This window comes from Brachyistius frenatus, unplaced genomic scaffold, assembly GCF_029030835.1.
Source record: "Brachyistius frenatus isolate BFR_SWC_R1_liver_20210118 unplaced genomic scaffold, ASM2903083v1 Contig_289, whole genome shotgun sequence".
Lineage (NCBI taxonomy): Eukaryota > Metazoa > Chordata > Actinopteri > Embiotocidae > Brachyistius > Brachyistius frenatus.
The window spans coordinates 55,001-77,239 of record NW_027210888.1 but is presented as its reverse complement, the minus strand read 5'-3'; the positions used below and the strand labels follow the sequence as shown (position 1 = coordinate 77,239).

At 44.3% G+C, this 22,239-nt stretch overlaps 1 protein-coding gene across 1 annotated transcript in view; it reads left to right on the top strand.

Moving 5' to 3' along the window:
- Nucleotides 1-22,239, top strand: part of LOC138635076 (intermembrane lipid transfer protein VPS13B-like) — a 317,362-nt gene that overhangs the window by 265,290 nt on the left and 29,833 nt on the right. The window contains 4 exon segments of the mRNA XM_069722388.1: nt 2,326-2,487; nt 16,956-17,111; nt 20,139-20,405; nt 22,152-22,235. Of these exon segments, the coding sequence (XP_069578489.1) occupies nt 2,326-2,487; nt 16,956-17,111; nt 20,139-20,405; nt 22,152-22,235 (669 nt within the window).

Sequence of the window (22,239 nt, the reverse complement as noted above, 5' to 3'; positions counted from 1 at the left end):
ACCGGAGGAAGCTTTTCTCATGTGTATATCGCGTTGCCTCGTGAATTGGAGCAGAAAGACGATACCATCAAAGAGTGGGCTTAGCGATGGCATCTTAAGATGGCAGCAGGAAGTTTGTAAATCGCAGTGTCAGATTCGAAAGGGAACACAGATAGTGTTCCACTATAAAACTGGAAATGGATTTCAACCCACTGCTGCAGCTGTCCCATCTATATTTTGCTCTCCCTACCTCTCTCACACACACCATCATCAAGTGTTCTTTTAATGGTGTAAACTTTCCCATCCGTTTTCAATAGCATCAACAACCCCAGGACCCTGAACGTGCTTGGCAGTCAAACTCTGAGCTTTTACTGCCAGCCTCTTTTAACCATCAACCATCACCCACCCCACACCCCCTAACCTCCCCTCCCCTCCCCTCCTCCTCTTCCTCACCCCCCTGCCATTTAAACGTATACAGCAGGCTGGGGTTCCTCTTTGTTGGACTAGTTGAGTAGTTATTGAGAAACTGTCTGAACTACAGTCATGTGCGTCAAGAGTCAAGGAGGGGTGTGCAGCAGAGATCCTATCAGGGCCTGAGAGCCTTTGGAAGGAGCTCAAGTAAAATCTACGCTTGCACCCATGCACTCACGATTAAGCTCACATGCACACTATGTGCTGTTTTGAAATGGTGTACTTGCATTCCTGAATGCAGGAGATTTGACACACTCCACTCTCCCTCTGTTAAACAAGTGTTTTCAATAGCACGCCAGTGAGCTCTCCTCTCTTGCATGCGAGGTGACGTATGAGTGGACAGCATCCCTGTATGACTCGCATGACTTTCTGTGAGGCTTTCGTATTGACCCAATGCTGTAGGTGGGCCAGGCTCCACCATATTGTTTTCTCCTAACAACCACAATATATTGGTGACGCTTGCTAACAGGAATGCCTACTTAGTGGCCCACTTTGTTCCAAGAATTGAGAACATGTTAGGAAAAACCATGCACACAGAGTTGCCATTTGAAAGGAGTTGACATATCAAAGCCTGTTTATCCCCTCAACATTCAGCTGCTCAGAAAAAGATGTGAATAAGCAGAGGGTTTGTTAAAAAGACAAGCCTCCTGGAGGTTTTATGTGGGGCCGGGGGAGCAGATTTGGCTCCAAAGTCCAGTCTGAGTTGGACCTGCCTGAATAGCTGTCCGGGCTGTGATACTGTATGATCCACTCCCTGTTGAGGTTGTGTTGCTCCCACAGATAACATCACTCATATCCTTCTCATACTGGTTGACAGCTGCACCACCAACATCTGCATCTTTCAGACTGAGAATCCGTTTGTTGCTGCCACCTGTTTATGTGCTTACACACATACACACACACACACACACACACACACACACACACACACACACACACACACACACACACACACACACACACACACACACACACACACACACACACACACACACACACACACACACACACACACACACACACACACACACACACACACACACACACACACACACACACACACACACACACACACACACACACACACACACACACACACACACACACACACACACACACACACACACACACACACACACACACATGTACTGCACATTATACACCCAACATAAACGATGATGAAAATACTTTACTGTCAGACGAGTCTGAAATTGTTCTTACTTCACAGCAGCTCTATTCACAGTGTCACAAGGAACTAAAGAAGTAGGACAGTTGAAAAAGATACACCCATTTAAAAAGTCTTATTCAGGTCCCGTCAATACACATTAATCTGCCCATATTTAATTTTATTATTAACTGATACACAAAAGAGAGCTTCAGTCTCATGAACCCTGTGTTTGATGGTAACAGTTTATATTCACTGCTTAGATATAATGTTATTTGCCAGCTTAAATGTTTGTTGTCGTTTCATAGAGTTTCTTGTGGGGTTGGTGTCCGATCTTTGAGCAGATTCTTATTTGGTGGAACAGGTTTGCCTGTGAAGTCACAGATAAACACTTTTACCATATGGGATAACAAATACTGAGGAACACTCGTGATCACAGAGGTAAAAAAAAAAAAAAAAACAGCAGAAGAATTTGTCTTATTGCCCCAAAAGACTCAAGGCAGAGGAGAATTATTTTTTTTGCTGTACTTTTGCAGACAAATTCAGTACAATCTTTCCAGAAAAAAGCAGGTGACCTATTACATAAAAACACACAACGTTTTTATTCCTTTATTCACAAACGTTCTGTTTTCTGTCACCCCTGTTCCTTTTTCTTCATCCCTTCACCCATCCCTCCTACCTCTTCCCCCCACCTCCATGTTTCCTATCAGAATGGGAACCCAAAAGCTGAGGAGCTGCTCTACAGCCACTACGTGATCTGCAATGACACGCATGAGACTCTGCGCTTCGGACAGGTGGACACCGATGAGAACGTGCTGCTGGCCAGCCTCCACAGCCACCAGTACAGCTGGAGATCCCACAAGTCCCCTCAGGTAGCACACACACACACACACACACACACACACACACACACACACACACACACACACACACACACACACACACACACAGAAGGGCTGGGAGATATCTGATGGCTCACACACTTGTGGTTTTGTTTGATTTGAACAGAAACAACAACTTCAGAACAACCATGTCCATGACATCCAGGAAGACCTGAACACATCATTAGGATATGCACATGGAACACACACACAAACATACACACTTGTAAATAGAATAAAGTGTTATTACACACAGATGGTGCTGACATGCACTGGAACACACACACTGTGGACCGTATAGATGTGGAGACAAGTACTGCATATGTGGAAAAAGAGAGGTTTACAGACAAAGTACTACTGGAGCATACCCAGTGTGTCCACAGGCTCACAGAGGTACACACACACACACACACACACACACACACACACACACACACACACCGTCATCAGCGCGCTGCCACTATCTGTGTGTTTCTGTCAGTGTTCTCAGACGGTGCCATGACAGCATTGTTAAAGAAGATTGATTATATTTAACCCTTCGTGGTTTTGAGGTTGAGTGGAGGGTGGGCTGGCGATCTGTGGCATGTGTGTGTGTTTGGTGCGCACATGTTTCAAGACCCCCATGTGTTCCACAGCGAGTGTGAGAAAGTCAAGCTTGAGAAAAGACATGGCCATAATTGCTTGCAGTAAGTCAGTAAGTCAAGTTGTATTAATCATCGACCATGGTTAATCTGTGCTCTTACCTCACTCTCACTTACACACACACACACGCACACGCACACACACACACACACACACACACACACACACACACACACTTTGTGAGTGGCAATCTGGCATATCGGCATAGTGAACACCACATCTCATTTGAGCAGTGAGTCAAAATGACCTCTGTATTGTCGAGGATATTTTGGATGAAAGATGGACCAAGTGGGCCAAATATCATCATAGATGAGGAATGTGATTCCAGGATGGTTCTGTCATGTGTTATTCCATCATGTGTTTGTGGTATATGAAATATGTGTTCTCGAGATGAACATGATTTGTGAAACTCGATAAATAAAAAATAGTCCAACTTTGCCAAAAACTCTCTACTAACTTTGAGCTTGATGATAAAAAGCCTGCCAATGTGTCCGCCTCAGCAAATTGTAGCAAACACTCCTAATTGCATTTTGGGGTTATAAAAATAGTGACACTGATAAGAGAAAGGGTTGTGTTTCTTTAATGCTTACTTGGTCCTGCGAGTGTGTTTTTGTAGCTCTTACAAATCCGTTTCATAAGTGGTCGTGCTGTTTTGCTTGAGTCCCATGATGCCGTGGAGTGTCTCAAACAATGCCGATCATCACAAGCCGTCATTCTTCACACCTCCCCACTCGTTCCTCTTTCTACCTGTAGGCACTCATTCACTGCAGCCCCCCAACCTGCTGCCTGTTTACCAGTCGCATTTCCAACCTCACATCCTCTTCTGCACTCAACAACTGACTGATTCATGCTGTCATTATGTACAGCTTGAATAGTCATACCAAAACTTTGGAAGTAGCTTTCCCCAATCTGCTCTTTATCTCCCTCTTCTTCATCTCCTGACACCCTCCGGTCATCTTCTTCTTCTTCTGCCACCGCTCATCACTTCAGTTTGATTTAACGTTGAATAACCACGTTAACCACGAGCTCAGTGGCTCCAGTCAGCTGTCTGCTGTCCTCACACCGATCCGACCAGCAGACCTGCCTTTCCTGCCTTTTTCAAGCAGTCTGAGCTCTTTTTAAAACCACAGCCAACTCTTGATCCTGTCCACTTCTCCACATCCTTTCATCCCCTCACCACCCCCCAATGCAGCAACTCTTCCAAGTACATCAGTAAACACTTTTCAGTTTGGGACCCACAGTGCAATTAGCTCCCTTCATACTGGGGATACTCTAATGCTCGCGTAGTACTGTGTCTTTTCTTGCCATGCGCTGCAGAGACCCACCAGACACGGGCCAAACCCCGTTTCAGGCCTCACACCCTGAGCCGTAGGTTAGCGAACATAGCAGCGCAGCGTTCCCTCGACGTCGGCTCAGTCCAGGTCTCTCTTTCTTCCTGATGCCTCGACTCCATCAGCTCGATGACATCACAAGACCTGGACAATCTCTAGCCTTCACGCTGTTTTGGGGTCTCACTTGGACATTTGTGCCTTTCTCTTAAGAACATCCAACAGCAGCACACCGTTTCCCAACATTGTCCTCGTCCCTTTCTCAGTCCCCTGTAGCACTGTGTTTTGGTGTTGATGACCATGCTGGCTCTTGTATGGTTTGTCCTGGCTCTGCCTCCTCCTGCCTGTCCTGTCCTGTCCTGGAAGTGCTTTCATTCTTTTAAGTGCTGTCCTCACATTTGGGCTGATGGCCTCGGACTCCCCCTGAAACCTTCCTCCACATCTGGCCCCGGCACTTTTATTTTTATACAGTTCAGTTTGTGTACCTTGTACCTTCCTTATGTTATCCATGGTCACATGTCATGTCTCTGTCAGTGGCTCTGGTTTGACTCCGTCTACTCTCCTGACGATAGCCCCCACCTCCCCTACCCCCACACGCACACATACACACACACACACACACACACACACACACACACACACACACACACACACACACACACACACACATTTTACTCCCCCATGCCTCTTAACCACCGAACTACCATTATTACCATCACCTTCCCCAGGGTTCATTCATCTCCACCTCCCAACATTGCCCCCGTTCCTCGCTTTACCCCCACCCACCCCCCACCCCCAAACACACACACACACACACACACACACACACACACACACACACACACACACACACACACACACACACACACACACATACACCCACAGATACATGGTGGAGTACAGTCTCCTCTTGTCCAGGGGGTTTGTGGCCTGTGGAGGAGGCGGTCCGTCAGCCTGTCCTCATGGTTCTGGTATGACTCGTTTGTCCCAGCTGACCTGTCCCCCAGGCAGTCACACACATGCACACTAGCCAGAGCTACTAATTTGCTGTTGTAAGATAATCCATCCCTGTTTCACTCTCGAGCTCCCCCTGAGAACTCACTGGACATGAGATCATCCTGAAAAGAGGCGGACGGGTAGAGAAGGAGAGATTGTGGAAGTGCAGAAGGAGAGATGGACAGGAAAATGTGAGAAACTCAAAAGGGAAATAGCACACAGAGTTGTCAGTGAGGATACTGTACAGTCCTACTTGACAAAAACAAGAAGACATGGGAAAGAGAAGCAGGGGCAAAGATGAGCTTTTAACATCCACAGATTAACTCGGAGAACTCTTCAGTGGCAGGACAGCCAAAAATGTGTCTGCTCACTATCTTCTCTCTTCCTCCCACCTTCCCCGTTTCTCTCTTGCTTGTATGTCTGTTCGTGATGACCCATCAAGGAGGTACAGATGAAAAGATAGCTGCGTGGTCAGAAAGAGACAGCAGAGAGAAGGGCCTTCCTCAATGAGCAGGCAGGCTGTTGTTTCAGCTTGAACTAAAACAGAGGTGTATTTAAAATCCTGTAATCTCCAGTGTGTCCAAGTATGAAAGAAGAGTGTTTAATGTGTGTAATCCAGATCCATCTAACCAGTGCAGACTTCCCACCATGTTGACATACCTTCCAATATCTGTCACTTCTCTCAGAAGAACACTCATGCGGTGTGTTTTCGTAGTGAAACATGAACCTGAGCTCAGGTCACCCTCGCTCTCACTGCTCCTCTGTGTCTCCCTCCACCGCCTCGTTCCTGCCGTCACTCACAGCCAGAGGACGCAGTAAAAGGCTTGATTGAGGCAGTCACGTCCTCAGAGCCTGCTGTCGTCTAACACTCGAACCAATTCACAACCGTGCGTGCAGATCAGACCCGCACACACTCACTGTGATACGACGTTTCCGAAGGCCTGGAGTGTGTCAAGCCTCTCGGCCTCGTCTCCCTCTTTCAAGCTCAGCATGCCTTCACACCCCAGCCTTCACCAGCCAGCATAAAAAGCTTTATGAACACACACAACATCCCCATTTTTATAGATTTTAAATATGTTCTATTTGTTATGTAAAAGGAGGCAAATAATTTAAGAGTTATAGATACAGATAGATTAATAAATATGTTAGAAAATGTCAGGATAATCATCCTTATAACTAAATACTCCCACTGTAATTACCCACAGTTTATATCTGACACAAACACACTCACCGTCCCCACCCTGCTGTTTTTCAGGCTCTGGCGTGTGGTGTGGTGTGAATGGTTGAAATGTCTGGCTGCTCGGTACAGGATGCAGCCCGGCTGATGGAAATCCCTGTGGTTGGTGTGGTTAGGGGGAGAGGGGCGTAAAAAGCCCCCTGGATTTGGGAAGGACTTTTTAAGTGCCTACAAGGAATATTCCCAATTTGAATAAATTGTAATTTACTCCAGCAGCAGGCTTCTGCAGGAGAGCCTCCCTCTCTCTCTCTGAGTGTGTGTTTCTCTGTCTATATGCATGGTATCGGTCCATGCGTGTGTGTTTGTGTGCGTCAGTGTTGTGTTGGTGTGCGTGTGTGTGTTCCCAGGGGTAATGTGCTGGAGATAGCAGCCCAGGACTATTAGTTTGCGGTTAGATTGGCCGTGTTGTTGGAAGCAGGCATGACAGGGCGGTGTTTGGTATGAGAGTGTGAGAGAGAGACAGAGGAGAGGGAGAGAACATTTTTACATCAGTCGAAGGTGCGTGTGTGTGTTTTTATGTATGGTGTGTGTCCTATTACTTACTTTCTGCAGTCTAATACAAGGTTTTCACCTTAAGACAGGGTCATCATTCCAAATACATGTATTTAGTCTTTAAACTCTACTATATTTGGTCTTTTGTCAAGTGAAATGTAATATTTCACTGTCCTGACCTGTTGTTTAAGAAACACTGCCCTCAAGTGAAGTTGCTTTGTCATGCTGTTCATCTAAGATTGTGGTTTCAACGGAAACCTGAGGGAGATATAAGCTGCAGGCAGGTTCAACCACTCACTGACTGATCAGTGAGGGAGAGCGGGAGGCCGGTGAGAGGGACGGCTTTTTCTTTTGTTCCCTGGAGAAAACCTCCACTTTATTTTTCTTCATCCTCTGAGCTGGGTTACATACAGAAGGAAGTCTGACTTTTTACCTCCATCACCTTCAGTTACAACATGGAGAGGAAAGTAACAAAGTTTTAAGGTGAATCTGTATCATAAGGAAAAGGAGTTACATTTTCATCATGGTTTGTGTCAAAGCTCGGCCTCGTGGAGAAATATGAACTAATGATGCATGAAAAATTTGCCCCCACTGAGTCATTATTCATCGGTCATCAGTGTGTAACAGTTCAGTCATTTATCCTCTACTGGCACTCTCTTATCATGTCCAAACATGTTGCAGGAAACAACCCCCTCATGGAGGAATAAAACAGAAATTTCACCATAGTGATTAATAAGGAATTCTTTGTCAAAAAGTTTCACATATATCAGATGAATTATTAAATTTGAAGATGCATTCTGTACTAGTTATTTGGGGATTTTATGTCTACAGCAACGAGATACAAATTGTGTGAGTCAGTCGGTCATGTGAGGTTACAGCCTCACTCAGCTCTGCACAATTCACATTCCTGATCCAGGAATGTGGTAAATGTCCACGTTGAATGTGTTTAGTGTGTTAAAATGACATGTTGAGTTATCTTTTCAATCAATATTTGGATATATACCGTAAACGGTTTCATCTCCGCGACAGCTTCAGGTGCTCAGGCAGCTCACGCCCACATCCATGTCTCTTGGTCGGGCCGTCACTGTGGGAGTCCTGGCTGGGTCTCACCAGACACGCTGCATCTCATCTGACCCAAACACATTTATTTTGGTTTCATACATCTGTTTTTAATGTAAAGACTGAACTGTCATGCCACCATTTTTCAAGGACGGTCACTGCACCTTCTGTTATTGGAAGTGTGTTTTTCTCCACAATATAAATAATGGAATCTTTTTTGAATTGGCCCACCTCAGTGACCGTACCAATAAAAACACTTCACTGTGAAACTACAGCCTGTGATCTAATTTATGATTTAGGACTGAACTTCATGTTAATCCTTCGTTTTGGTTTTGACAAGATACTTTAAAACCAGTTTCCATCAAACTTGAATTTAAAGTTAACATTACAGGTATGTATCCGCCACATGGGCCTGCTGAAACACTGAGAAGAGCTTTTCTGCCACCAGAAAACACTTGAATTAACACCACATAACCAACTTGTCATTTATTCATCTCCCTTTTCAGGCAGTTCCTCGGTGAGATCCTTTTACATTTCCTATACAGCTTGGACACATATTGTGATTATCACCTCAACAAATGTAAAAAAATTGATGTGTTTGATGAAGTCTTTGGGTGTGGTGTTTAAAACTTGCACTGCTGCATCTCTCAAGGCAACTCATTAGATCTAGAGGTCTGTGAGGATCTATCTGTCTACTAATGGGGCAGATAGTCTGCTATGTACATATTTACATGAATATAAATCCTTACACCTAGATGTCAAAGGTTCAAGGTTGTTTGATGTTCCCAGATTGTTCAAATTCAGTTCCCAGGCCACAAGTTTCTTTTGCCTGTTCATCCCAACATCTGGCTCATCTGCAGCTGAACCACCAGTTCACAAGATTTAATAAATATCAAAAGTATATCAGCTTACTGAGCATATTAAACAAATGGCTCTCTGCCTCAGCATCTAGCAGGCCTTTATACCCAATCTCCTGTTCACCATTTGTCCTCAGCGGGGTCAGGCAGGACAAGTATAACTGGAGGGATAAAACATTTAGTCCCGGCATAGCAGGCTTGATTAGAGATTAATACGATATGTCTCAGCAAGTCCGGAACCTCAAGTTTGTCTTCAATTGCGAGGACAAAGAAAATGTTTCAACAACATAATGTTGGCAGTAATTTTTGAAATCAGGGATTCAAATATTCTGGCGAGCGCTTCTCATCTTTCTGCAACCCACCATCTGGGCCTTACCCAACCCTTTTAAAACGATGTGCAACACAATGTTCTACCTCACGCCGAGATCCTCATGAGAAACAGTGAGAACCGTCTCCACCTTCATGACACGCTTATTCTTTTATCTCCGACTGTTTCTGCTCGTCCTTCCGAACTCAACCCAATCTGTAGAAGAGTTTGTTTTCTTATTACTGACATGCCGTGAGGTTTTTTGGGGATTCCAGGATGTGTATGTGATGAGCCATTGATCTGTCATGACTCTGTTTGTGTATGTACTGTACATTTGAGTAACTCCACTCCCTGTGTAGTTTGTCCCAGAGGAAGCGCTCCCTCTGACACGAGGAGATTCATTTAATTATCATGTTGATGAGAGCTGTGCTGCTAGAATCTCATATTTGTTTTTCTATGTAAATCTTTTCAAACTTGCCAATGTGTTAGCAGTTTACAAATTATGTTTTCATCCTATCCATCAAATGCTTGGCCTTGAAACTACAACAAAGGGTCTTAAACCACGGATTGCAGCCCAGTTTGGGCAACAGAACTGTTTCTGGTTGGTCTCCACATGACAAAAGTGTTGGTATGTTTTAATGATCCTGGGCTGCATCGTGACAGGAAATGTATTCGGTTGGATCACAGTCATGTTGTACCATGATGTCAGTTACAGACTGAGCTCTCTCCCTGTGGTCAACGTCTTTCATTTAGCATGGACACAGACATATGTCAGTGAAGGTTACAGAATCAAATTGAAACAATGAAAGATATTCTAGTAAGGAGTGTTTCACAAGTTAGGTTAGGTTAGGTTAGGTTAGGTTAGGTTAGGTTAGGTTAGGTAGTTACTTTATTAATCCCCGAGGGGAAATTTTTAGTAAAAGTGGGGTTCAAAATAACAACCCTGTGAACTACATTAAAATGCTGTTTAATGCATTTCAGAAGCATTAAATCAAAATAGACTTCAGAATCTAGCTATCAGGGAAAATCTTTATCTCAAACAAAAATCAGGTTACAATTAAACTTGTTCAACACAGCAAGCATGTTATAGTCACCACACAAACCCAAAAATCCAGGTGGAGAGTGTCTTTTGGACCTCTGCCCACGGCTGTTAGTCTGCACCGAGTTCATGTGTTTCCACTTGGTTTAACCAACCAGATTATTTTGGATACACAACACTGAAAAGGTGACAACAGGACAAAATGTCAACAACGGACAACAATGGAATAAATGTCTAATATAATACTGATTTATTTTTCACATTTACACTTTTAAAACTTTTAAAACGTACAGTTAAATTAATGGAAGGATTCAACCTTCGAGACCAGCACCTGACCGGACCACCGCCCAGCTCTCTGTCACCCTGAAAGAGTTGCCCTTGGTTACCGTCTCCCTCCCTGCTCCATACAGCCTCACCAGCCTGCTGCAGTGCAGGTGAGGACTGTGTGAGTGTTGTGGTCCCAGTGGTGCTGCCCTGGCTTCAGCACCATGGACAGCACCCTGCTGGATGGCCAGTCCCACAGGAGCAGCACTGAGCTGCATGACAACTTTCAGTCAGGACTCCAGGTCACATGACACCCTGGGACCCAGAGAGCTCTCTTGCCATATGCTGTACCTCCACCATGAACGCATTTCAAAAGAAACAGCTATAGAAATAAACTCACATTTTTGTTGGCGTCATATACATAAATACTATTTATTAAATAAACGCATACACTTTCAAACATGTGTCTTACATATGGTGACTGTATAAAAGCAGATTCAGAGAAACACACTAATACACATGAGCTACTGGCACCAGGAGGAACCTTTTCAGTCTGAGCCTGATGTGGTGACATGTTTTCTGCATTTTTCTGAGCTTATGTTTCATTACACAATCCACCCTTCTGTGGTTCGGGGTCAGCCATGCTGCATTTGTTCTTCAGAGGGACAGCTTGTGGTTTCATTGCAGTGTAGCCGGCCTCGCTGTACTGAAGTGCTACACTGCATTGTACATTGCATTGTCAAACCAGTAGAGACACCACACACATTCATGTTGTCTGTAGTCGGACCACACTCGCTGGTTGTTTAGAGGCCCTTGAGTTGTGGTCGAGGTGCGGGGGACTTCGGTCTCCTCGTGATCAAGTACATACATCACATGTATGTGCAGTTTGTGTTTGTTTAATTGGGTTTGTCTCTATGTTCAGGTAGAGAGGATGGATGTCTGGGTGGATATGAGCCTGAACGTGCTTCCGGTGACATGATGAATGCCTGTCTGTGCTATGAACTGTATGTACAGAATATCGTTTGCATACAGGAAGTTTGTCTCTGCTGTGTTCCTCCCGAAGGTCATGGACAGCTTTTATTTAAACTTTTTAGTTTTTCGGCTGAGACTCGGTCTCTGTCCTTCTAAGGGTCCTCGACCACCAACTCCTTCGTCCCCCTCCGTGCGGTTTTTCAAACCTCCCTCCTCTCAGACAGTACTCCTTTTGTCGGCTCCCTTCATTTGGTGCAAGCACTTGCCGCGTCTCCATCTTCTGGACCCCTTGAGGCCCTGGATGTCTAAGATGCCTTAGTAGAAACCAGAGGGAGAACTATGGAACAATGTTAGTCAAGCATAAACCTCTTAACGTCTCCTCTGTCAACCACGGAGCCACACAATGCCTTCGCTCTGTACCTTCTTCCAGCTCTCCAACCGCTTCTTAGACTTGCAAATCTGGGCTTTGATGTAGCACTGCTTTGCTTCTTTTGTCAGAAAGAGGGAGCCAAGGAGGAGGACAGCATTGCAGACAGCTGCTAAAGCCACCATAATTCCTTCATGTTACATGGGTTAGCCCTCACTGCCCTGGCATGGATGCTGTTGTGTCTCTCTCCCATACTTTTCCTTCTCATACAGATTTTCTGTAAAGGACAAAGTAATCCATATTCTTTTGTTTTGTTGTCTGGGTTTGAACCTGTTTCTCATTTGTTCGGTGGCCAGCCAGCTCCCTGGTCCCAAAGTAATTTACCAGACAAGACAGGCCTCTGTTCCACATCCCTCTTTTTTTCATCTACGCCTGTGTAACATTAAATAACATCGACAGTACAGCGACTTGTCAAACTGCTCCTAAACTTCTGGTGTCTGACATTGAATTCACATGATTTTAATCATCATCTAAGACTTGCCACAGTGCCTTTGAGCCTTTTATAGGAGCTTGTGTGCAAAGCTACTGGTATTGTTTATACCTCTACCCCATGTCTCAATTCTCCTATTATAGTCTGAGAGAGATGGAATGAAGGAATGGTAGTAATGGGTAGACAACCAGTGACCACGGCAGCATTGTCAGCCCCTCTGTGCAGCATCCAGGAACGCTGATTACATCTCCACTGCGGACACTTAATGTGTGTTATGTGCTCCCGAGCACATTCCTGCTGGAGGACAATAGACGGATAGTGGTTACAGTGGCAGCAGTGACTGGTTCTGTCTGCAGGAGCACAAGGGCTGGAGGGTGTGTGTGTGGGGGGGGGGGGGGTGAATGCATGTCTGTATCTGATTTTGTGTAATCCCACTGTTTGTGTTTGTCCATATTTGTCCTGACACCCACACTATCGAAGCAGACTGAGCAGAGTGTTTGCCATGTGGATGAGGTAACGGCTCTCTGTTCACCAGGACGTTCACAGTCACTGCTTTGGTTATGACTGACCGGTATCCTTCCATCTTTTACAGGAAACCTTGTTGCTAATGATTTTCTCCGGGGACAGGATTAAGCAAGTAAACATGACATTGCACCCACGATGGAATTTGGTTGGTTGATTGACTCACTGAATATAATTTACAGTTTAGACGGGTGGGGATGGTAATTCTCAGAAGTTAACACCATTTCTGAATGTGTCAGTCCCATGTTTGGGTGCTGCATTTTGTTTCCATGGCGATCTGAAGTGTGGGTGATGGGATTTCAAACACGTCATGTGGTACTGATCTTGTGTTAAGACCATACATGGTTTGTATTTGAAATCGATCTTTGTGGTATTCAATGTGTTCCTTCTGTCCATCTGATTTTTGGTTTAGTGGACAGGTGTCCTCTGTTTCTTTTACATTAGTCACAATTTCAGCCTTTGATGTGAAAACATATCAGTGTGTCATTATGAAGAAATTTCCCCTCGGGGATTAATAAAGTGTATAAAATCAAAAAAAAAAAAAAAAAAAAAATGTGCTCAACATTCAACACCACCCGCAGGCTCAAAGTTATTTAACCATATTTCATTGCGGCAAAATCAGTAAGCCCTGTAGCCATAAAGTAATACTGTGGAACACTTTATACAAAAGAATATGTTTGCATAAATTGTTTGATTGATATATCAGTACCGCTGGTCCGGTACAATCCAAAGAATTTGGATGAATGCTTGTGTTTTGTTCATGTCAGAGTTGTTATTAGTGATAAAGTATGACATAACCGTGGTATAAATTACTCACTATCAGCAATAGTTAACAGACAATATACATTACAAGGCAATCACAAAATGACAAAACTGCATGTGGGTGCATCCTTTGACTCAGTTTAGTCGATAACTTTGGTACCAAAGCTGGATCCTTGCGAAGTGCTGGAGTTCATCAACCAACCACAATCACAACCTCTCCCCGAGGATTAAAGGGGAATGAAGACAGATTTAGATTTCAATATCACATTTCTCTTATACTCAATAGCCAATTTAGGAAATTATCATAATTTGGGCTCCTAGTTGGTTTTGGACTAAAAATCTCAGCTCGGGTCAGGAAGAGGGATTTATCTGCAGATGAGATTAAAATGTGACCAGCAAGATTATGGCTGGTGTGTGTTGTTTTGTTTCGATATTAGTAAAGTAACACGTATTACAGAGATATCAGAGATGATTACCATGTTTGTCTAAATAAAGTCTGAATAGTTGCTGTTGGCTTCTTTTTCTTTCTTTTTTTTTTTTTAACTCAGACATGCTTGACCTTTTCATACTTACTAAGTTGTCCAGATGTGTGTTAGCTCGGCACACTGGCCTCGTCTAACCGCCGCACACTTGACTCTCATGTAAAGTCCTGGTGGATATTAAATCATTTTTGGTTCTTGAGGTCAGAGATCTTTCCGTTAGACATGAGATGTGATGGTTTCTTTGCATGCCAGGGGGTGCTACAAGCACCATGAAACACTGAGTGAATGATGAACTCTGACTGCACTTCAGGTTTAGAAATGAGCAGTTTTAAACTGTCTCCCTGTATTTTGATCTGGATGTCCCCCTTTTAATTTGCACCTTATCACCCACAGTAGACATAATATTACAGTCTTGTTCAAAACGATACATGAAATCAAATTTAGGTATTAAATTCTACATTCAGAGGTTATTCAGTGACTAACTTCAGTGACAGTCTGACCAGTGGGTTTTTTTTACTTTAGATTAAACCTCATCCTTCTTCAAAAACATGAGTGTTGCAGAAGTTCTCAGGCCAGTTTTAACCCGTGAGTCAGTTCGACACGTCACAGAGGCAAAACAGCTTCTTATTTTTCATCCTTGCTGTCCTATGTGTCCAGTTCACGTGTGTCACTGCTGGGTTTTTTCAGTGTTTGAGTCAGAGTAGTGATGAATTCAAACTAAAGCGGCAGTTGCTGTTTGAAGTTTGAGGAGAGATGTTATTATGACTTCTCCCTTGAAGGTCAAATTGAGCCACAGGCGTGATAAAGTGCACGAGAGGGGGGGGGGGTTAAAGGGGAGAGAAGTGTTGAAATTACAAATCCGTCCTCAGATGGTGTCGAGTCGCAGCACAAACCTCCAGTGGGTTCGCCACCTCGACATTTTCACTAGAATTCCCTCTAATCTTGTCCCACTCAAAATCCTAAAGACTTGAGGTGAATACGATGAACTTAAGGTCGCTTTTTAAGTTGAATACAAATGGAAATGTTTCCATCTCATCAGTACCAGCTCACTTGATGAGAGTCTGGGAGCAGAAAAGCAGAAATCACATTCCAGTTATTTTTAGTTTTCCTCAACCCACCGTGATCTTTACTGGACTTGATTATAATGTTATTGCTGGTTTAGAGAATCATTCACTGCTTCTCAGCCCTCAGGCTTAACTTTAACCTCCGCCACCTGGCTGTTTACTCCATTCTGCCACTTTCCCCATGAGTCAGTCCACCGAGCAGGAGATCTGAGAAATTTAAGTCATTTCCACGCCGCCAACAGGGAGGAGGGACGATGCTGAAGTGAATTCAGGCTTTGATTAAGAGTGTTATTGTAAAGAAATCTGTCTTCAAACAGAGAGGAACGACTGCAGTGGAGAGAAACATAGAAGGTCCCGACCAGGGCCCCCCCATGCCCTTTGACCTCCGGAGTAATTTGTTTTTCTTGAAACAGATTGGCTAAATGTTCGGCACGTTGAAGCAATGACCCAAAGTGTAAATGTTCAAAAATGTTTTTTGGGTGTTTCAATGCGGTCGCTACTCCTCTGGGAGATCATTGAAGCTGTCCCTCCCCCACTGCCTGTCTCCTCTGTCTTTCTAGCGTCTCTCTTGACTCCCCTCCTCCCAACTGTTGTAAGTTTGACGTTGTGTTGGCCAACACGAGGAGTTCATTGAGGGGGAAGGTCAGCTGCACAGCCTCAGGAGGGGAGAAGGCTTCAGATCTTTCTGCGTATTTATGACTCTGCTCCTGTATTGTGACCATAATCTCATGACAACGCTCACATTGTTTGACAAATGAGTTTCCTCCTCACGTAGCGCTGAAGGTGTCGTGGTGAAAAGTGGACAGAATGACCTCACTGTAGCACAGGTGTGATGGACACTGCCTTTTGTACTGCGTGTTTATAGATTTGAGATGTTTATAGATGATACTTTATTTATAGTCAGCGTATTGCAATGTGTCTATTGTGAAATGGAGTAAAGAAATGAACGCAGCGGTCTTCAGACTGTCTGCGGGTACAGATGTCTTAGAAAACATCCCTCCTTGCATATTTTCAGCCCCTCCGCCACGTCGAGGCCCTCAATACAAGGAATTATGTGGAAAACGGTTGGAAAATTGTCACCGCTGTAGAGTTGTTTAAATGTCAAAAGACGGGACAGTGTGTGTTTACGGCTGTCATCCTGACTGTGTGTTTACATCCCGCCACACACATGGATGGGCTCCACAGTGAAGGGAAGGTCGACAGCCAAACTGTGTGCCTCTTATTTAGATGTGTGGAGAAGAAAAGACCACCGCACAAGTACACACACACACACACACACACACACACACACACACACACACACACACAGCCATAATGATCTTCCACATCAGCTGTTTTCCACCAGCCAGTTTATTGTGTGCGACCTTCATTTTCTACTTCCAACAGCAGCAAGTCTGTTCAGCACCAGTAAACAGGATCTTTGTTGTTCTTCTCCCTCCTCCTACCAAAACCCTCTAAACACAGAGTCCTGTTGTTTACTTGCCTTTTGCCTGGGGTAAATAAAGGGGCAAGAAGACTAACCTCTGATGTCTGGTGTCCTCTGTCTCTGTGTTTGTGTGTGTATCCTGCTCCTCTGCAGCTGCTGCACATCTGTATCGAGGGATGGGGGAACTGGCGCTGGTCGGAGGCCTTCAGCGTGGACAACATAGGGACTCTACTGAGGACCATTCAGTACAAAGGACGCACCGCCTCACTCATCATCAAGGTCGTGCAGCTCAATGGTGTCCAGAAACAGGTAGTCAGTTCTTACCGATTTACTGTTTCTGTATTTGTCACATTCTCACACAAAAAAATCTGAAATAAAAGCTAAAGTATTAAAGAAAAGAACAATTCACCTTATTTACATTCCTGAAAATATCATTTTTAATGTCTACCTAGACACAATACTTAAGATTTAAGTATGAAAGCATTACGTTTGATGTCGCCAAAGGCCCACTGGCTTTTTCCAGAGCTTTCAGCTTCTCCTGATTGTCTTCACCAGCAGACGAGATTTGCTCAGTTGTCATGGAGTTATCATTTCTGGTGTTTCCTGACTTACAAAGTTCTACATTTTACATTTCTAGCTGCATCAGGGTTCATCAGAATAGTCGTAAGCTAAGCTTTGTAGTCAGCTTAAGTGATATAACCAGAGATAATTAAGAGCATTACCAACCACAGATTTAATTTGCAGAAAACCCCAGTCATAAGACTCACATTACTGGCAACACTTTATAATTGACAATTGAAAAATTATGGTACAAATACACCACAGCAATAAATTAGAGTCAAAGTTGTCAACACAATCCAGAATGCAGGCGTCCTGCAGATCATCTGGCTACTAACCTGTAAACAGTCTGCAGTGGAAGCAGGAACATGTTTGGAACCAAAGTTTACCAACTTTAAATCATCCAAGAATAAAATGTGCCCCATCTCTCCTAAAAGAAGATCACAGGAAATCACAAACCAGCATAAACTAAAACATAAACCAACCTATTTTTCTGCAGGGATGAATCATGTTTTGAATTTTTCCACATATACAAGACGAGTTGCTGTATTCCTGAAAATGCAGAGATGCCCTCAGATTATGGCCGTGACACGTTGTTATGTAAACAGTGTCGAGTGTCACACGTCTCCCTCTCATCCTGCAGACAAAACACACCCGGCTTCTCACATTCCTTCCTCCGTCTGTCTCAGACTTTGATTACATCTTGTTTCCATTGGATCCAATGATAGAGTATGAGCGTTGGTCACATCCAATTCACAACAGAAAGCCTCAGACTGGGACAGCAGATGCCACTACAGAGGAAGCCGTGAGCGGACCTCAGCTCGTGTTCTCTGGGTCGGGGTGGAGGGTGACACGCTGCTGTCCTCCTCCTCTCCCTCCGAGACGGAAATAGAAGAGAAGTGAGACACTTCTCTTCTATTGTCAAAGTCAACTTTATTGTCAATCCACCATATGACATACAGAGAGATTGAAATATTGTTCCTCACAGTCCCACGCTGTGTAAAAATAAAAAGATAAAACAAGAAAAGTATAAATACGTAACAATAAAACAGACAACAACCACAGTGACGCTTGACTGCAGTATATTTAAGTACAATGTGGATCCATAGTGTAAAGAGTGTACCTGAGTCTCTTTTTACAAAGTGCTGCAGCTGGATATGTGGTGTGTTTGTGTGATGAAGGGAGAGGGGTGAGGGTGGGGGGCAATATTCAGACCTCCTGGGTGAAGGGGGAGAGAATTGAGAGAGGGGAGCATCCTGAAGGCCTCATGAAGCTGCTCCTCAGTCTGGAGGAGGTGACAGAGGCTGCAGTACCTCCTCCAGAAGGCAGGAGGCTGAAGAGGCTGTGAGGTGCATCTGAGCTGCTACTGACAATCACTATCTGATCAATTCATCTGTTGAATATTGTTTGATCAGTGATTGATCATTTCAACCGTAAAATGAAAATAGTGAACAAAGCAGTGCTGTGAGACTAGATATCATCTTCCATTTTGGATATTGAGATATTGTGATATGACATTTATAACTGGTATCTCTTACCTAGTTTTAAAGGCTTCACTTATTTTCTGAACTCACAGACGGTTCTTCTTTTTGACCTTAATATTGAGGTGTTTGATTTTGTCCATATCGGCCAGCTCTAGAACAAAGCTGGAAATTGCTTGCATTACCAAAAAAGTATAAAGTTTACAATGATATTGAAGAGAATAGAAGACATTACAACCTTTTTAATTCTCTCTCAAAATGAATTGTTCTCTTTCTCTAGAAAGCGTGTTATTATTTGTGTTCATTCTTTCGGCTCGATGCTGACGTGACAGCGTGTCTGTAAATGGGTATAAAGAAAGGAAAGATTTTCTCCAAAATTACTGTCAGCCAACACACAGCCATGCACATACATGTGCACACACACACACACACACACACACACACACACACACACACACACACACACACACACACACTCTAAGAGAGTGGTGGAAACAATCAGTTGTTCGTCCAATTAGACGTGTCGGTCGGAGATGAGAGCTCCCTGGTGGCCGTGGCATCGCTGTGCGTTTGTTTGTGTGATTTGAGTTCGTACAGATTGTCTGTATCGATGCCACATGACGTCAGAGGGTGTGTGTCTGTGTGCATGCTGTGTGTGCGGTGCATTGATCGACAGTGACCTTAGAAAGCTTTCAGACCATGAAGAAGCAGTCGGGCCTCACAGAGAAACCCTTTAAAGTATAGCAGGCAAAGTCGAACTTTACGTTTTATGACTTCACCGTCCTCAGACGTTTGATTTCGAGGACCGCTGACTTTTTCCACAGAACATTTGATGAATTTCCCCGGTACAGTAAAATGAGTAATCCAATCCCATTTCTTGACTTGATGCTTTCCCTTTGAATTTGAATTTTTCAGGGTGTCAGTCTGCTTCTATAACAGTACGTGTGATGGTTAAACAGCTTCTGATGGCACTACTGGGCTTGTGTCTCCTCATGTACACATGTTGCATATTCCCACACAGTATACTTGGTTCTTTATTCTTGTTCTTTGTTTTACAGTCCCTGATTTTCCCCTAACATCCCTTCCTGTATTGTTTTGACACCGGTGACATCAGCATGTGAACTGACCCTTTAAGTGTACAGCTTAAGCTTCTTTCTTAGTGCTGAACACAGGAGCATCTGCTTCAACTTTAAAAGATCCCAGACACCAGGACAGATCCGTGTGTGGAGCCTCCTACATGGGAAGAACAGTTTTATCTCTAACTGGGACATTTCTCCCGTGTGACCAACTTCTCCAGGTGATAATCTGTGGCCGGCAGGTGATGTGCAGCTACCTGAGCCAGGACATCGAGCTGCGGGTGGTGCAGCACTACGTGGGCCCCGACAGCCAGACGGTGGTCCGGGAACACTGTGACTGCCTGGAGGCCGGAGCCAAGCTGCCCTCCTATGTGCTGGAGGATGCAGAGATGACGGAGCTGTGTGTGAGGGCCCGGGGAGACGAGGACTGGTCTCAGGACGTCCAGCTGGAGAGGAGGGACAAAGGCAGCAGCAGCTCTGTTGTACAGGTACAATACTAACAGTGTTGGCTACACAACACGAAAGGTTTCCCTCAGATCTGTCCATGGGCTTTTTATAGTTCTAGGTTACATTAGTGATATTAAATATAATTTTTTAAAGGATATCTTTGATGTTTTTAAATCACCTTTGTATACCAACAAATGGATTCAATTCAAGCTGTTGGATGTGCTCGCCAGACAAACACTGACAGACACACACATTGCACACACCACCACTTCTAACCCGTGTTTGGAGCTGGTGACTGGACCACCAACTGTGAGCAGGTCCTCCTCTCCTGGGTGGCCACGGTGGCACAGCTTCCATGTTGCTCCTCGCTGTTACAAAACAGATTGAGATCTTTCCCTCAGATAGGCTTACAAAGGCTCTCCGACCCAGAACCCAACTCTGTTGAGAGGTAGGAAATACAGTTTATGCTCTCTCATAACAACGCTAACCATAGACAGGAAACACTAGCTGATATGTGGGCACGGGGAACGGCTTTGAAGGCACTTTCACACTACTGGATTAACGCCAGCTCCATCCCTGCTGGTGCTGCTCTCCTTCTCTTTTCCTTCTTTCTAAGCCTCATGCTGTTAACAGCGAGCCGTACTACCACTGCAGCTTCTGTGTGTGGCTCTGAACATCTCTGATACCACTCCAACCTCTGCTGTTATCTCTTCTCTTAAGATCAGCCATTCATTACACATATGGAGGCTTGGCTCTGAATGAGAGCTAGTAGCTGGGTCCTCAGATCTCTCTATCTCTGTCTGTCTCCTGCTTTTTTCACTCTCGTTTCCTCCCTTTTCCTTTGCTCTCTTGCCCAGACACTGGTTCATTCATTTATCTTGTAGTTGTTAACTCCTCTTCTTTCTGTACTTCATCATCTGGCATCGAGCTTGTCCACCTGTCCTTCCCTCTGATCCCTCTCCTGTTGATGTCTTTTGTCTTCCTCATCTATCTGTATTGTAATCCATCTAAAGTAACTCCTCTTCCATACCTCACCTTCTTCCTCCTTAAATCTTTTCAAACATCTTTTTTGGCCCTTTTACTTTTGACAGAGCACAGGAGGTCATCCTGACCTTTTCCCAGTGCTGAGTGTTTTTAGTGGATCAGGCCTAAAAGAGAAGCTTCAGTCCCTCATCAGCCGGGCTGTATATTAAAACTAGACATCCACTCTGTCTCGGAGCTCCACTCTGCTGTCCCCACCAGTAAATGACGTCCCCAGTCTGTCATAAACCAGGCCACTTGTAATGTGCCTTGGCTTTAATGAGGAGCGAGGAGTAAATGGGACAAACACCAGTGACACATTAAGAGCACTCAGCCTTCGTCGGGCACATTCTCAGCCTTTAAATCTTGCGAAGATTTAATAGCCTGTAATGGCCCATTATGTGGCAGTAACAGTTGTCAGTCGCTTTTGCCATAATATTGTGTTTATGTACGATTTTTAGGACAGAACATGATGATGCATTACTGATGCAGGCAATAAACATCCTGTCGGGATCGAGGCAGCGAAGGCATGTCAGATATCCATATTTTACATCCTGACCACAAACCAATACAACGAAGTCGCCCTTGAGTGACCTTGATCGACCTGAACCCTTTATGATAATATAGACAGTACAAGTATGAGAAATACTCCATCCTCCACAGTATAGAGTGGCTTCTGTATTAATGTCTTCTGATAAGTGTTGAGTTGGACCGTTGGATGATTCAGTAATGACTCCAGTGCTAACAGCCAGTTTGTCTCCTCTCAGGTGCCTTGTTCCAGCGGCTCTTTGCTGTATGTCTGGTGCACGCTCATCACTATTGAACCGGACTCTCACATGCAGCAGAGAGTGGTGA